General features: G+C 41.3%; 1 protein-coding gene across 1 annotated transcript in view; it reads right to left on the bottom strand.

Annotated features, from left to right (window-relative positions):
- Positions 1-239: 239 nt before the first annotated feature.
- Positions 240-17,252, bottom strand: part of SPEF2 (sperm flagellar 2) — a 197,891-nt gene continuing 180,878 nt past the window's right edge. The window contains exons 34-37 of the mRNA XM_034960179.4: positions 14,682-14,861; positions 7,881-8,126; positions 7,582-7,704; positions 240-396 (exon numbers count right to left, since the gene is read on the bottom strand). Of these exons, the coding sequence (XP_034816070.1) occupies positions 307-396; positions 7,582-7,704; positions 7,881-8,126; positions 14,682-14,861 (639 nt within the window). The 3' untranslated portion in view covers positions 240-306. The remainder of the gene's footprint in view (positions 397-7,581; positions 7,705-7,880; positions 8,127-14,681; positions 14,862-17,252) is intronic.

Below are 17,252 nucleotides of genomic sequence, written 5' to 3' on the forward strand. Positions count from 1 at the left end.
CTAATGTAGATACCTTTCATAGGGAGTTTTCATGACTTATTTTTGAACATCTTGTTTTGGGGCCTTCCATTTTCAGAATCACTTCAAAATGCATTCCTGCTTACTTTGGATTTTTACTTTGGATTTTTTTCTCTCTTTATTATGAAATATTCTCCAAGTTAAGGAAGGTTCCATTTTCAATGCCGATAATGAACTGGTAGGGTTCATTTCTATACTTAAAATGGTAACATATATGACAAACACCATGGTCACATTTAATTTTTGGAAGATTTATTGCAGAATTAAAAAAATCACACTCTTTTGTCTTCATTTCTTTTCCTCTGTATGTCTTGAAGGTGATCTCTCTCCATCACTTCCTTGTACATGTTCACTCCTTTGGAGAATTATTTTAATATCCTAAGACAAAAGATTCAAAGAGAAGTTACAAATACTAATAAAGGATGATCAATACTATACTATACAAATACTAATAAATGATCACATAGTACATGGCAACCATTAAACAGTTTTTATTTCTTTTTTTCCACTGAGCAAATTTCTCCATTTAGTTTTAATCCCACCCTGATACTTACTACTTGTATGTTTGGAAAATTATCTAAGATCTTGGACCCTCAGTTTCCACGCCTAATAATGGAGTTGTCATATTAGGTTAATTAACATTTGTAAAAGCAGTTACACAGAACCTGGCATATAATGAATGGGCAAGTTAAAAGATTGTTTCCTTATGAATGAACAAAAAAACCAGTATTCACCCTCTATGAAAGTAAATGCTAATGCTAAATTAATCATGTCTATAGATTTGTAGAATTTTAAAACAAAAGATTACTTTCCTGAAATTGTCTCATTCTTTCATTGAAAAAACATCAGGGAAAGAATGACCTGTTTTACATTTGCTATACAGCTATCTTACATCTTAAATCACAGATATTTTTCAAAATATGTTTAAACTATTATCACAATGTAGAAGGAGTACCAACATGTGAAAAATACAGAATTGCATTTAGGTAGCTTTTAGGTTTTTTTTTTTATTTCACAATTTTAGAGAAGTATTTTAACAATATAAGTTCCTTTTCCTCAGAGCTGAGTTTCAAAGGCTTCAATTTGACTGTGATCATTTTAGTTGAGAAGACATGAGTTTGTTCACCATCTGTGCTGACCCTTGCCAATTGACATATGCACTGCTTCTATCAGTCACTGCGAGGAATCATAGTGAATCATTTTCTTTAGAGATCTTGTTCCTTGAAAACACAGATCTCCTAAAGCCAAAGGTCAATGCTAAGTGAACCAAGTGGAAAAGAAAAGCTGCTCCCCATTGACTTTTCTAGTCTTACCCAGTATAATTCTTCCATTTATTATTTATTTTTTTTTAGAAATAGAGTTTCGCTCTGTCACCCAGGCTGCAGTGCTGTGGCATGACCATAGCTCACTGCAGCCTCAATCTCCAAGGCTCAAGAAATACTCCCACCTCAGTTTTCTAAGTAGCTGGGACTACAGGCACATGTCACCATGTCCAGCTAATTTTAAAATTTTTTGTAGAGAGGAGTCTTGCTCTGTTGACCAGGTTTCTCTCAAACACCTGGCCTCAAGCAATCCTCCCACCTCAGCCTCCCAAAGTGCTGGGATTACAGATGGCAACCACTGTGCCCAGCCCACTACAATTCCTAATAACATGTCTTCTTTATATAGTATGTTTATAATAACTAATGTCATTTTAATATTATCAAAAGTTAATTTGAGGATTAAGGAATAAGCTAACTTGTGATTATCTGACACTCCATAGCAAGGGGAAAATGATAAGCTCCAGATATATTTAAACCAGTCTTAGCTAAATTTATAGCTGAAATCAGGGACCACAATTTTCAGTAGCAGTGAATGGAGAAGAGCCTGTGAAAGCCAGAAAATGTTTGACACTGGTGCTTTGAAAACACAAAGCACTGAAGCAGCTATCATATTTTGTTATAAAGATAAAGGAGAAGCTTAGAGAATATTTTAAAGTCAGGTGCCTTGAAGACAAGAGGGATGAAAGTCTCCTTCAGTTCGCACTTATAATTATAGGTATGTTATCCTAATGTAATTGGGTCCTGATTCATTTGTTTATAAGATATTTTCTGGTGATATTCTAATGTTAACATTAAAAGATTTCTTGCTATCTCCCATTGAATATAAACCTCAATTATAAGGTAATATGCTTGATTTACATATTTGTTTTAAAGAATGTATAATAATTGAGCCTGCGTTCATCACAAGAAACTAAAGTTATTAAGTTTTTAGAGAAAATTGTTTATTCATTTACATTTATAAATATATATTTATCACAGGAAATTGACTTTGTTCACCAACAACCCAGTTCCAATATCCTCACTGATCTTCTTATATTTATACAAATCATTTTCTTAATAATTTAGGAGCATTATTTGAAAATAACTTTTTTGTACAAGGCCTATGAAAGTGGAAATTAAATAAGTGACTTTAGCTGAATGCCTATAATGTCCAACGCAAAATCTGGAACTTCCACATAGGTATGGACCAGAGGCTTCCTGGGACTTCAGTTTGGACCCTTTATCATCATGGGCACTGCACCAGTAAAAGTCCTTCTTTTTTTCCAAAGACAAGACATGTGTGTTCAAGAGATTAGATGCCAGCTCACTAGTCCATCCACATATAATTGCACATGATTCAGAATTATTTCTTGTGCACGGTAACTACTACAGACCAGCAGTAGTAGAAGTAGGTTGGTGCAAAAGTAATTGTGGTTCTTTGCCATCAAAAGTAATGGGAGGCCAGGTGCGGTGGCTCATGCCTGTAATCCCAGCACTTTGGGAGGCCAAGGTGGGCGGATCACAAGGTCAGGGGATTGAGACCATCCTGGCTAACACATTGAAAACCCATCTCTAATAAAAAAAATATGGAGAAATTAGTCGGGCGTGGTGGCAGGCACCTGTAGTCCCAGCTACTCGGGAGGCTGAGGCAGGAGAATGGCGTGAACCCGGGAGGCGCAGCTTGCAGTGAGCCAAGATTGCACCACTGAATCCAGCAATCCAACCCTCCAGCCTGGGCAACAGAGCGAGACTCCGTCTCAAAAAAAAAAAAAAAAAAAAAAAAGTAATGGCAAAAACTGCAACTACTTTTGCACGAACCTAATAGTAGTAGTAGTAGTAGTATCTCACATATATTGAGTGCTTTCTATCTTCCAGGAACTGAGTTAAGCACTTTATATGTATTATCTCCTTTAATTTGTACAAACCCCACCCCCCCCACCATGAGGTGACTATGATAATTGGCCCTATTTTACAGATGCAGACACCAAGGCACTTTGAGGTCACTTGCCTAAGGCCACACACTTCATAGGTATGAACCCAGTCAGTGCAGCTCCAGAGCCCACTCTCATAACCAAAAGCCAGTACACCTTAAATGCATTATTACAATTATGCATACTTATTTTTTTCAAATATGTATCTTAAAATGTTGTCACTTCTAAACAAGAACCTTGTAAACATAAAGCTGTTAGGCAACAACCTTCACTTCCCACTGTTTATAATAGCAAACAACATTTTAACCTGAAAAACCACACTCTAGCTTTTGCTCTTCTTATCTTGAAAGATCTTCAGATGACATCACTGTGGTTGAAGTGTATTATAAAAATGTGATCTATTTACTTGTACATGGATATCTGAAGCAAAAAATGACAGGACGAGTGCAGTGGTTTGAGTCTTCAAAGATTCTTTTCTCTCCATCCCTTCATTTCTTTTGTTTTTATTTTATTTTATTTTATTTTATTTTATTTTTTTTAGCAAAAATGAGAATAGAACACCTTACTGGAAAGGGACCCTTTTTCACTGTAAATATTAGAATGTAGACTTTTCAGGACACAGGCACAACTCTTCTTGATGGACCATCATACAAATGAGTCCCCCGGGTGGTTGTTTACTGGCCTCTAATTAGATTCCTTGGTGGAGTGACCAGGAAGAGGTGTGGAGGACTTGAGGAGGGAGAGTTAAAGTAGATGACTCAGGTATATCTTAGAGAAGCATTCTGGCAATGAACTAACTCACTAACTAACTCTCTGCTATGAGAATGCCAGGTGCTACAGGTATTGTGAGACTGGTTAACAGAAGACAGTCACCCTGCTGCTGGGTGGCTTTCAGCCAGAGGGGTACTGTGCATCAAGGAAGGCTTGGCAAATGTGCAGGCAGAGGTGGTTTTGGAGATCAGTATGTCAGGATGTTCCTGGAATACAGGGGGTAGGGCCTGAAATGTTAGGTATTCTGCCACACTTGGGACAGTTATCCTCAAAGAGGAACTGTGCTGCTCCAAATGCCAATAGTACTTCAGTTAACATTGCTAGTTGCTGACACTCCTTCAGAAGTGAGGGGAATGTATAACTTAAAAGGAGTCCTCCAGCACTTTGGGAGGCTGAGGCGGGTGGATTGCCTGAGGTCAGGAGTTCGAGACCAGCCTGGCCAACATAGTGAAGCCCCATCTCTACTAAAAATACAAAAAATTAGCTGGGCGTGGTGGCAGGCACCTGTCATCCCAGCTACTCAGGAGGCTGAGGCAGGAGAATCGTGTGAACCCAGGAGGTGGAGGTTGCAGTGAGCCCAGATCATGCCACTGCACTCCAGCCTGGGCAACAAGAGCAAAACTCTGTCTCAAAAAAATAAAGCAGGGGGAGTCTTATGGATGACAGGTTTCCCGGGAAGTCAGAACACCTATTCGGAAAGGCTAACTCTTGAAGGCAGCCATCTGTTGGCCATTTTCTTTTCTCAAGCAAATTGTCAAATAGAATCTTCTTTGCAAGTTCATCATATTTAATCACTCTGCTCAGAGTGAAGATATTTTCAAGTCATACTGATTTTGTGGGAGTTTTCTTTCCAGTATGAGAGGAAATAATTGTGGCATCATTTTTATGCTCCTACTTGTAATCAGCAATATAAAATAAGTCCTATTTTACATAATTCCAAAGGATTTTGCAAATTATTTTACTGGTTCAATGTAAGAGAGCTGTTCCCTGATATGTGGAGCAGGGAATGTAAGCTAAAATGCAGTCTAGAGAGATGGGCCTATGGAATCCACGTGGTGCAGGATGACATTATGGCACAATATCCCCAAGGAATGCTTGGGGATGAATTTAATATCATATCATGCTCTGCTCAGCAGCCTGTTTATTCTCTCTTGCTTTTCAAATGGAATCCACATTTCCCTTTGTGACATCTGGGTTCTTCGCAATCTGGCCTGATATGACCAATTTAATGGGATCATTTTATACCTTTCCCAGGCTATTCATGGGGTGGGGCTCCTGCAGTCCTTCTTCCATGCCTTCCCCAAACCTTGCCTTCACCCAGGACTCTGCTGCCTCCCTACTCCAACAGCAAAATCCATGTAGACGTCCCTTTCCCTCTCTCCACTTTCCCAAACCCTGGCCATCGTTCAAGACCTAGCTTATTCCATCTTGGGCAGACTCCCTCCACACTTCCAGCACAAAAATGTCAAGTACTGAATTCCTATAATTCTGCACTTGGTTGGTTTAACTTATATCACTTTCTTGCAATTCCTGCATGTAAAAATTATCTTGCAAAAAGGAGTTAAATTTTTTTAGAGCAGTGACCAAATTATGTACTCAATTTTCTCTCTCCTATGGAAGCTTATACTACGGGTCTCAGTAGTAGGTGATCAGTATTGAATAGTACCCCTAACAGCCATCATTTCTGTAGCACTTCCCCTGTGTCAGATACCATGCCAAGTGCTTTACATGCATGACCTCACTTAATCCTCACCACCACCCTTTGAATATGAATGTCTCATCCCCATTTAACAGACGAGAAAGCCAGGATTAAGAGAAAGTTAAGGTCAGGGAGTTACTGAGGGGTAGACCTGAGATTCAGTCCCATGACCTGATTCCAGAGCCTGTGTTCTTAAATGCTGTAATCATATTTCACTACTGCATAGGCTTTCTGTCTAAACAGCTGCTAGCTTGTTTTATATATATATATATGTAAACCCAATTTTTTTTACACATATATGTAAAAAAATATGTATATGTTACATACATATATATGTATATATATTGGGTTTTACATATATATACATATATACATATACATATATATACATATATACATATACAAATATATATATGTAAAACCCAATAGCAAAGACTTGGAACCAACCCAAATGTCCATCTATGATATATACACTGGATTAAGAAAATGTGGCACATATGCACCATGGAATACTATGCAGCCATATAAAAGGATGAGTTCATGTCCTTCATAGGGACATGGATGAAGCTGGAAACCATCATTCTCAGCAAACTATCGCAAGGACAGAAAACCAAATACCGCATGTTCTCACTGATAGGTGGGAATTGAACAATGAGAACCCTTGGACACAGGAAGGTGAACATCACACACTGGGGCCTGTCGTGGGGTCGGGGGAGGGGAGAGGGATAGCATTAGGAGATACACCTAGTGTAAATGACGAGTTAATGGGTACAGCACACCAACATGGCACATGTATACTTATGTAACAAACCTGTACGTTGTGCACATGTACCCTAGAACTTAAAGTATAATAAAAAAAAAAGAAATCAACTTCAGTTATACTAATACAGGCAATAAAATTAATTTTAATATTAATTAATAATTTAATATTTAAAAGGATCAGCAATTTAGAACAAAAACATTTAGGCACACAGGAAGATATTTAAGTCTGAATAGTTTCATTTGTGGGTATAGGAAGAAAACTGCAAAATGTAACTTGTTATCATTGAGAAGTCAAGATACACAATCTACATTCTACCAAAGTGAAAGTGCTTTTATTTTCAACTCAGCAAACACTTTGTAGTTCAATACACAACTCACAGGAGTCAAACAGGGAGACTTCATGTTAAACTCATATCTGAGAGGGATGTAGTGCTACAGTATGAAAGGGGGTTGGTGTCAGCCTCTGCCCTCCTCAGTCCCTGCTGTTAAAGGCCTGGGACTTGCCATAGTGGATGCACATTTAGCATGTGTGGTCCAGACCTGCTTGGTGGTTATGTGATTTCTGAGTTGCAGTTCTTCCTTTCTTCTGCTGGGTTTGTCCAGTTTCTCTGGGGTTTGTCCTTAGTTTCTCCATCTTGCACACTGTTTTCCTGATGGAAGTGGTGCCCAACCTTTTGCACACACTATCATTTCCACTACATAGATGATGTGTACCTTGCGTGATTAGAGTACAATGAATATGTCAGCACTTGGCTGGAGATCATGGTCTTGGTTAGTTCTCTTTGGCAGGAGGAATCTTATTCTCCAAACCCTTCAATCACAGGCTAGGGTCATTACATGACTACAATGACAATCCTAACACTGTCACCCACCCAGCTTTAACTACCACCTATCAACTGTGCCTGAGCTTGCTGCCCTTTGGGTATTTCAGGCTGACCTTTCTGGCCTGATGTGATTACCAGCTTAGCTTCTCCAGATTCTGGCCTGGCCTGGCAGAGTCCAGCTTCTTTCTCTTCCACGCCAGCTCACATTTAGAAACATCCTAGCATGTCCTGAACCGGAGCCCAACCAAATTAGAGCACTTTGGGGTAATACTCACAGGAAACTTATAGTCTGAATAATTTGAAATCAGGTCTTGAATAAAAGGATGCTTCAAGAGAACAGCGACTTCAATTGGCTCCAGGTTCTTGGCACCTAGGTCTTGAAATGTTTTTATGAAGCCCTTTAAGGAAGAAAAAAATGAAGTTAATCAACCTCACAATCCAGTAGATGTTAAAAAAATGGTTGTATTTACTAAAGAGATTCTGTATCATTTCATACAATGATATATTTTGAGAGCAATTCCATAAAAATATGCTCAGAATTGAGGCCAACTTTTTTCAAAATAATTTAACCAACCTCTGCATAAATGTTCTCTATCTTTAGGTGGCTGGCAAATCTGTTGGAGTCCTGTGCTTCACTTCCCCCTTTGAACACTTTGAGTAGTGTTTCCATGGACATCTTTTCATTGTTTGCATTTTCAGGGATTTCTTCATCCTTCTGTTCCCTTTTCTCCCTGTCGTCTTTTAATTTCCTTTCTTCTCTTGCAGCATTTCCCTCAGGTTCAGGAAATTCCTCAGCTGGACCTGCATCAGTTGAGGAGGTCTGCAAAGTTAAATGAAGAGAACATGAAGTTAAATTGAAGTTTTTTTCCACCAATGGAGACTTTTGGAATATACCAATTTCATAATCGCACACTTTTCATGAATGACAGAGCCTACCACAAACTAGCTAACCAGTCTAGAGGAGAATACGCTACCTGCCTTGAAAATTACAATGTTAAAATTCAAGACCAGTTTTACTTGTAGTGTATAGAAGCTTGTATAGTGTGGGGTGTGTCCTACACAACTTCATACATTCTTGGGCTGACTACCCTGCCAGGTACTTGTACCCCTGTATATAGATATAGATATACACATGTATATAGATTTTAAACAAGATTTGCTTTTGAAATTGAATGCAATTGAGAGGCTAAGGCAAGTCAATTGCTCTAGTTTGACAGATTCTAAGAGCTTCAGAAACATTTCTTTGGACACTGGAGGATATCCCAACTAAACACTCAGCAGGCAAAATAGAAAACAAATCCAGTGTACAAAATCAGGTTGGGATTTTTACTGCTGCTCTTTGAAATTTGGCCAAAAGCCATGAACTCAGGCACTCATGAGTATGGTGAAGAGTAAATTGTTTTGATTTCTTATGTATCAAAAGCCTGAATGTATATATTCTTCTTATGTATCCTATCATTGACCCAGTAGTTACAGAACTAGGAATTGATCCTGAAGAAATATTCATTTGCCCAAATACTTTTGTATATGGCTGTTCATTCAGTGTTACAGCAAAAATAGAAAACCTAAGATTCCAAAAAATGGGGGAATGGTAAAATAAACTCTATTTCTGCAATGTAATATTACATTGCCATGAAAAATGATGGTTTAGCAGAATTCTTAATAACACAAGAAAACACTCATGATAGAATAAGTGCAAAAAGCAAGCAGAAAACAAAGTAATACATGCAGTAGGATAGTTTGCTTATATATCTATTCTATTGATGAAAATGGAAAGCAGACACAGTAAAGAGTTAACAGTGGTGACTTCTGGATAGCGGAATAGACAATTTCCTTTGCTTTGTGCTTCTTACATTCTTTATAGTAAATTTCTGTGTATATGTGTCTGCATACATGTGTGTATGTATGTATGTTTCAATATTTGATAATTTGCCAAGAAAGAAAGGAGCATTTTGGCATTTTTGGCTGGCCAGATGTCACAGAACATCTGAGATCTGATCTCCTTTATTCCAAGGAAGAAAAAAAATGCTAATTTAGGAGGGTGCCAATGCTGTAAATATTCTATTCAGTAGAAGTATCAAGTCTATAGATTGTGCAACCTCTTTCTAAATAGTCATGTAAATCTCATGTATAGAAGGATTATGATGCAGCATAAAATTAAGCCTCTGGTAGTCATATGTCCCTATAAGGAATTTGGAGGGACAGTGGGCAGTGTAATGAAGGCAGGTTACATTTGCTATAGCTCTGTATGGTCACTTTGCCTTAGTTGGGTCTCTATATCCATTGTTAAGTTGGGAATTTAAGCTTGAAAAAAGAAAGAGAGAAAAAAAGACAGAGGGAATGCTCTAACAGGTGAAGATTTTGGAATCAAATATACATATTTATATAATTTTCCTCCAGGCTTTTGTCCACTTTAAACATTTGGAAATGCTACATGGCAGAAATGTAAAATCAGCTTTAGTATTTCCACCCAGGAATCTTGGGGATTATTGCATTGGCTACCCATCAATAATTTTCCAGGGCAATGAAACAGTTAGTGTAGTGAAATGAACATAGTTGTGATGTAAAACATCTTTCTGAGTGAGTCCAGGATGAATAAATTTCTATTCAGAGTGTAGCATAGGTTCTGTGTACCCAAGATAAACATAGAACCTGTAGGCAAGCAAACAACTAGCTGCTTAGATGAGCAGATGATACCAAAATTAAGCAAAGAAGGAACCCGGGCTCTCTGTAACTATTTCCATAATTAGGGGGAGAAACTTACTTTCCAAAGGCCTGATGTAAGCATAATGGAATAAATGATTTTTTTTAAAATTTAAGAGGTAGCAATGTAAACATTTGAAATGTCAGAGTGAATAATCCTTAACTTATTAGTGTCAGAGGACACTTTTTACATGTTTGCTATTTTTGCTCTCTAGGGGGTTGGTATAGAATAGGCTTAGTGGCTCAGTGGGAAGGGAAGGAAGGGAGAGAGACTGAGATCGAACTGAAGAAGTTGGCATGGTCCTGCAGAGAGGGAAACGTGTGCAAGAGGAGGTGGTTCTCTCCAACAGAGTCTCTGAAAGCCGGTGATGTTGAATGTGGGTACAGGAACAAAACCAGTGAGGCCAATTTGGAGAAAAGCCAGTACTTTTGAATGAGCAATTATCAGTGGTATCAAAGCTCTACAAAAGTCACATTATTATCTAAGAAGGGGAACAGATTGTGGTGCTGTCAAGCACTATGTCACACTTGGCTAACTCTCAGGACTCCCAACAAATGTGTCCCCAGAGTGCTACCTGTGTGTCTTCCTGACCATGCATTTCTATCATTCAGTCAGCTCAGTCCCACATCTCAGATGGCAGCACAGAGGTCTGGTCTTGGATTAATGTGGGCAAAGCCTCAAAGAGCAGAAGAGCATAGAAATGTATGTGTTTTCTACCCCAGGGCCTCAAACGCTCCTTGCCAAGATGTTTTTACAAGACTTTTGCAATGTGAGAGATTCAAGCTCACAATTTACTAACCCCATGCCACACAGGTGGCAGAACGAACCATTTTCCCAAATGTCATTTATTTAAAGATCCACCTAGACTAGGGCATTACTGATGAATGCCTTGCTTTTAAGTTTCTTTTAAATTACCCAAGAAGCTGTGGCTTTAAACAGAAGGCCTGAGCCGCATTGAATAAAATCAGCATGAATAGCAGAAATAGAGTAAAGAAGAATGAAATGCTGGGGAGATTTCCAGTTGTTTGTGGGGAAAGCAAAAGCAGAGATCTGATTGAATGGCTTGGGAGTGAATATGAATCTGCTGGAGGTGTTATTTCTGAGCATTATGGCTTCCTGGGACAGGGTTGCCCAGGAAACTGGAACATAGTGGAAATGGCACAGAAATGGAGTGCCACAGTTGGAGACAGTGGGATGAGGAGTGAGTGAGAATGAAGAAGGTGAGTGGCTTCTGTGTTCCAAGTGCTCCTAGGGTTCACTCCAAGTCAGGAACAGGCCTGTGTGTGAGAGAGAGCCCTGTGTTCCATCCCAGGCTCCACCTCCCACCCACTAGCTTAATCTCTGCAGCGCAGTGTTCTTGGTTCAGTTCCTCCACAGTGTCCTTGGATTTTAAAGGAGCTCTTGAGAGCAGCACTCAAGGAGAGCTGCTTCCCGGGTAGGAACACTAGCACACAGTGAATGCAGCACTCAGGGATGGAAGGCATTAAGCGTCTTCCTGTGCTAGCTAGCCTGGCTGCCAGCCTCAGGAGACAGCTGTCTGTTGCTATGGCAACAGCTCTAGCACAGGCTTCCTTTTTCCTGGCCTTTCCTGCTCATCTCAGCCTCCTGGACTCCACTGTTGCCTCTGCCTGCCTGCAATGTCTGCTTTCCTCCTCTCTACCATGGAGACTAAATTCCATTCATTTCACTGTCCCTCTCTTCCTTCTTCAGTTCTTTCCTGGCCATGTTCACAAATACTAATCAAGCACTGGCTATGTGGCAGCTACTTCAGAGGACATGAAGATGGGTAACAAGGTGTCCCAAACTCAAGGCAGGAACCATTTAGCAGTAGAAATAGATAAGTGGTCCCCTGCCTGAAGGCCTAGGTCTCCTTACTTCCCTCCTTTGCTGTCTATAGTCTCTCCTCAACACAGAGAGATCCTGACTTAGTGAAGCCAGGTGACTGCACCCTTCCAATGACTTCTCATCCTGCATAGAGTTAAAGCTAAGGTCCCTGCAGTGGACCTCAGGGTCCTCTCCCTCTCACTTCCCTTCCCTGTTACTCTCCTTCAGCCTGGTCCTCTCCAGCTCTGCTGGCTAGCCCTAGTTCTCAGAGCACACCAGTTATGGCTGCTTTTGCACTCACTGTTGTCCTCACTTCAAGTGCTCATGCCCCAGGGACCTGCAAGGCTCTCCCCCTCACCTTCTCTGGGCCTCTGTTTGTATGTCTCTTCGCAGAGAGGGCTTTTCTGGCCACCCTAATGAACATTGCAACCCCTCTTCCAATGCCTGTATTTTCCCCCTGCATTCTTTTTTTTTTCCATAGAATTTATCACCATTCGATGTAGTCTCTGTTTTGATTATTTGTTTATTGCCTGTCTTCCTCCTGCCTGGAATAATTTTTGTTCACTGCCATACCCCCGAATCGAGAGTGGTCCCCAGCACACGTAGGTGCTCAATAAATGTTTGTGGAAGCGTGAATGTGTGTGTGTGAATGTGCTCCGCCCTGCCAGGGAAGTTCTGGTTATAACCTGGGCCTTGCTGCGAGAGTGCTCAGTGTTGTCAGGGGATGCTTCGTGAAAGATGTGGCATTGTTGTAGCCCTTGGATAATGGGGAGGCCTCGGATCCTTTGAGATGAGATGAAGAGTATGCCAGGTGGAGAGAGTAATGAGAGTAAAGACAGAGAGGCAGGAAAGGAGAGGGCATCCACACCTCTTCTGGCTGGCAAGGCCTCACGTTAATCTGCCTTTTATTCCATGCTCCCCCCCTGTTTGGGGCATCATTCATTCTTTTCTGTATGAATGAGGCCAATTAGAGTCCCTTCAGGAGAGCAAGTTTGGCTTCTTTTGTGTTCCTCACGGGACCATGCAAAAAGCATAATTTACAAAGTGAATGAACTAATTAATTGATCTATCAATGAATGCAATGTTTACTGAGCTCTGTACCAGGCCTTGCCTCAACTTCAGGGATGCAGAACAAAACAGATGCCTCCTCCCCACCAAACTCCTGGTCCACAGGGTGCTTAGAGTCTAGAGAGAAGCAGATCTCAAGGAAGTCATTGCCAGGTGAGGAGTATCTTGTAGGGGAAGCAGGGTGCACCATGGGAACATATAGCAGCGGGTCTGACATCATTTCAGGTGAGGCAAGACAGACATTAATGAGACCTCACAGCATGCTGTGATCTGGGCTTAGATCATAGATCCAGAGTTAGTTTAGGGAACTCCCATCTACAGAGAGATACAGAAACATCCCTGGGAAAGTGGCAAATGCAGTGCCCGTGAATGCACATCATACCTAACTCCTCAATTATTTGGGAATTTTTTTTTTTTTGAGATGGAGTCTTGCTTTGTCACCGAGGCTGGAGAGCAGTGGTGCGATCTTGGCTCACTGCAACCTCTGCCTCCCAGGTTCAAGTAATTCTCCAGTCTCAGTCTCCTGAGTAGCTGGGACTACAGGCACACACCACCACACCCAACTAATTGTATTTTCAGTAGAGATGGGGTTTCACCATATTGGTCAGGCTGGTCTAGAACTCCTGACCTCAGGTGAGCCACCTGCGTTGGCCTCCAAAAGTGCTGGGATTACAGGTGGGAGCCACCACACCCAGCCCCTTATTTGGGAAACTCTTAAACTGGGCTTCTACTGTCAAAGAAGGCAGAATTCTTGAATGGAAATACACACTCCAGGCTGAACTTTCTGCCACTGTGTGTTGAACCAGTTTTTACAGCACACTGATTTGAAGAGTTGTTAGCTCATTAGATATGTATCTGGCCTCACTCTGGCTCTAGTGGAATGGGAAGGAGATCTTTCTGTCCACATGCTCAGGGCCAAACTTTAGGGTGGCAATTAAGAGTTTATCTCTTCCCTCCCATGAATGCAGTTACAGGAACCTCCCATTCCTTTCAGACTATTCTACTTTAACAAGTATGTGTGAAAAGGATGGAAGTGTGTCTGGAACATCTGAGGAGTCTCGACTGGGCAGCAATCTTTTCCCCTCTGTTTCTACAAAGGAAAAACAGAACCAAGCATCCCATCAGATGGAGCCACTGCTCCAGCCCCCAAACAACAGAACCAAAAGCCATGCCAAGAACAAACGGGCACCTAGGAAGCACGTTACCTAGCACCCTGTTGGAGATTATCCCATCCCAAAAGCCAGGGAATGCCAATGCCTGAGAGATCTCAAGGGGAAGGTGAGGTGGCATCTTAATCAGATATTAAGCTTCTTTGTCCTTGGACACAGGTGATATGAAATGCAGGTTTCCAGTGGCCGGGCTTTGGTCTGAAACACTACCAAGCCACATATATGTGGTGTGCATGTAGACCTGAACTTGTTTCATCTACAGTTTCTATATAGAATCCCAAATGGATTGGGTTGATACCCATTTCTGTTTCATTTATCAGGATCAGCACTCATGCCAAATAAAGGCCATCCTTTACAGAGTAAAGTTTGATTCCACCAAGACACTTTGAATAAATCTTGATTTTACTACAAAAATGTTTGATGGCAATTGGGTCCCCAGGTCTTAATCCAATTGAGTAAGGCTTTGTTGAAGACCTAGTATGTGTAAAGCATCATATTACACACCTAGGAAAATACGGAGATGAAAAGAATAGAGTACTTGTTGTCAGTTTAGGATCTTCAGGCATCCCCTCTAGACTCTATAGTTAGTCTATTTCTGGAATGCAATTACCTTTTCTGCACTTGGAATGGAAGCTTTGACTTGTTGGAAGACATGAGTTCCAACAGCCACACTGAGGGCCCTGTAGACTCCTTCCACGGTGTCTGGGTGGCAAGCAAAGTAAAGCAGCATCTGTGTGTAGTCAAGCTGGGGTGGATCCTTCTTATAGTCAGCAAATAGCCTAAAGAAAAACTGCACACAAAAAGAATTCCAAAGATAAAATGGGTGCACTCTCATAGTCAGTATTCAGTCATGGCAATGAAGAATCCCCCCAGGAGCTTTGGAATAAGGTTGCCTTCTGAGGATTGAATTAGTAAAGCTAACATATAATGAATGGTATGAACTGAATAATGTTAAGAAAAAAAGCAGTAAAAGTGGGGCCCTGAAATATTGTAAAAGAAATATTGTGCTAATTAATGCTACTAACATATTTAGGAAATACTGTACTAATTAAGGGTAGTGGGGGACTGCACATTAAATAGGAAAAGAGAGCCACAAGCACAAGGACCCATCTATCTGTCCTCAGCATTCTCTGGACAAACTAGGCCCTGGTCCTAAATATGAGGCTTCTGGTCCATCGGTCTCTGTGGGGAGTGAAAGGAGGGAAAGAAAATGATGCCTAAAGCCACTGGGATTCTAGCCATTAAAAAGTCTTTAAACTGGTTCACCTGCTCTGGACTTCATACTCAAGCTACTGACCCTAGTTGACTTCACATCCAGGCAGAGAGTATACTAAACACCAAATATCAAATCAGCAATTTTCTCACTCTGAATGCCTGAGCTGACATTGACACAGGGTCTTGTGCATTTGGCAGCATGAGGAGTTAGTGCCTGGGAGTCAAATATCCTCTGGGGCCCTCCAAAGCAGAGGCCCAAGCCCTGGAATACATAGGCCACACCCAGGCACATAAGCAGCCCTGTCTGGGGAGACTGCTACCTTCTAGCTTTTCTCAAATGTATATTTATGACCTGGAGAACCTTTTTAAAATGTGAATTCTGGTTAAGTATATGGTGCTGGACCTTCTAAGGTTCTGCCTGTCTAGCAAGGTTCCAGGTACTTTTAATGTTGCTGGTTCTGGCTCATACTTTGAGAAGCAAGTTCCTAGAGTCAGAGGGTATTTCCTCTATGTTATTTGTTACCAAAAACCCTTACAACTATGAACAGGTTTAACTAGGCATAAATGAAGATAACAGGTGGGAAAATAATTTCTGATATTTGGAAAATCCAACAAAAATTTAAATAATGTCTCAAAGAAATGAGAGCGGCCAGGCGTGGTGGCTCATGTCTGTAATCCCAGCACTTTGGGTGGCCAAGACGGGCAGATTACTCCAACTCCAACAGAGTTGGAGACCACTCTGGCCAACATAGCAAAACCCCATCTCTACTAAAAGTACAAAAATTAGCCAGGTCTGGTGGCGGGCGCCTGTAATCCCAGCTGCTCGAGAGGCTGAGGCAGGAGAATTGCTTGAACCTGGGAGGTGGAGGTTGCAGTGAGCTGAGATCGTGCTACTGCACTCCAGCCTGAAAAAAAAGAAGAAGATAAAAGAATAAATAAAATAAGTAAACTATGTAGTGATTATGAAAACACAGAAAAAAGAGCAGGTCAAGGAAAGGGGAATTGAGAGTGAAGAATGGAGAGGGTGCTAGACAGCAAGATTGAGATGAAGTTTGACCAATGACATGGAGGAGGGCAGGGAGTTAGCTGGGGAAGACATCCAGGGGAAGAGCATGACAGACAAAGGGGCTGCTGAGGCTGAACTCCCAAGGTGGGGGCAGGCCTTGCGTGTTTGATCAACAATGAGCAGGTCAGTGTGGCTGAGCAGAATTGGCAAAGGGAGGTTGGCAGGAGGTGAAATGAAAGAGGCAACATGGTCAGAATACACAAGGCCTGGTTGGACACGTAAGGATTTGGGCCTTTCCTCTGAGTAAAACACAGAGCCACAGAAGTTTTGAGCGGGAGATGCTGTGATTTGATCTGCAAGCTGGGTGAAGACAAAGCATAATCAGGGAGACCTATCACGAGGCCGTTGCAATCATCTAGGTGAAGCTGATTGTGGCTTGTTCCAGGTGATGGCAATAGGGCTGGGAAGAAGTGGTCTCATTCGGGATTTATGCGTTTTGAAGATAGAACTCTCAGGATTTCCTAAGGTATTGGATGTGGAGTTTGAGAGAAGAGAGGAACTGGGGATGACTCCTGGGTTTTTGACCTGAGCAACTGGAAGGATAGGGTTGCCATTGACTGAAATGGCAAGAAGTTACGGAGGACCTGGAGGTGCAGATCTGTGCAAGTTTCCACAGCAAGTCCTGGCAGCACTGGGAGCAGAACCAGGGCTTCTGGCCTCCAGGATTTCTAATGTGTCCATTTCTCTCTGATTTGGTATTTCTTATTCTAATTACAGCCAAATAAGTAAACAAACATCTTTTGTTGTTTGACGTTTTATCTTTGCCCACCTTTCTTTAGCAGGTTAACCATTAACCACTGTTTAACCATGTATAGTTAACCTGTTTTGCTTGTTGACTGACACATAGGACTTATTATGTGCCAGTCGCTGTTCCAAGAGTACCACACACATGAACTCCCT

This window comes from Pan paniscus, chromosome 4 (genome assembly GCF_029289425.2).
Source record: "Pan paniscus chromosome 4, NHGRI_mPanPan1-v2.0_pri, whole genome shotgun sequence".
Taxonomy (NCBI): Eukaryota; Metazoa; Chordata; class Mammalia; order Primates; family Hominidae; genus Pan; species Pan paniscus.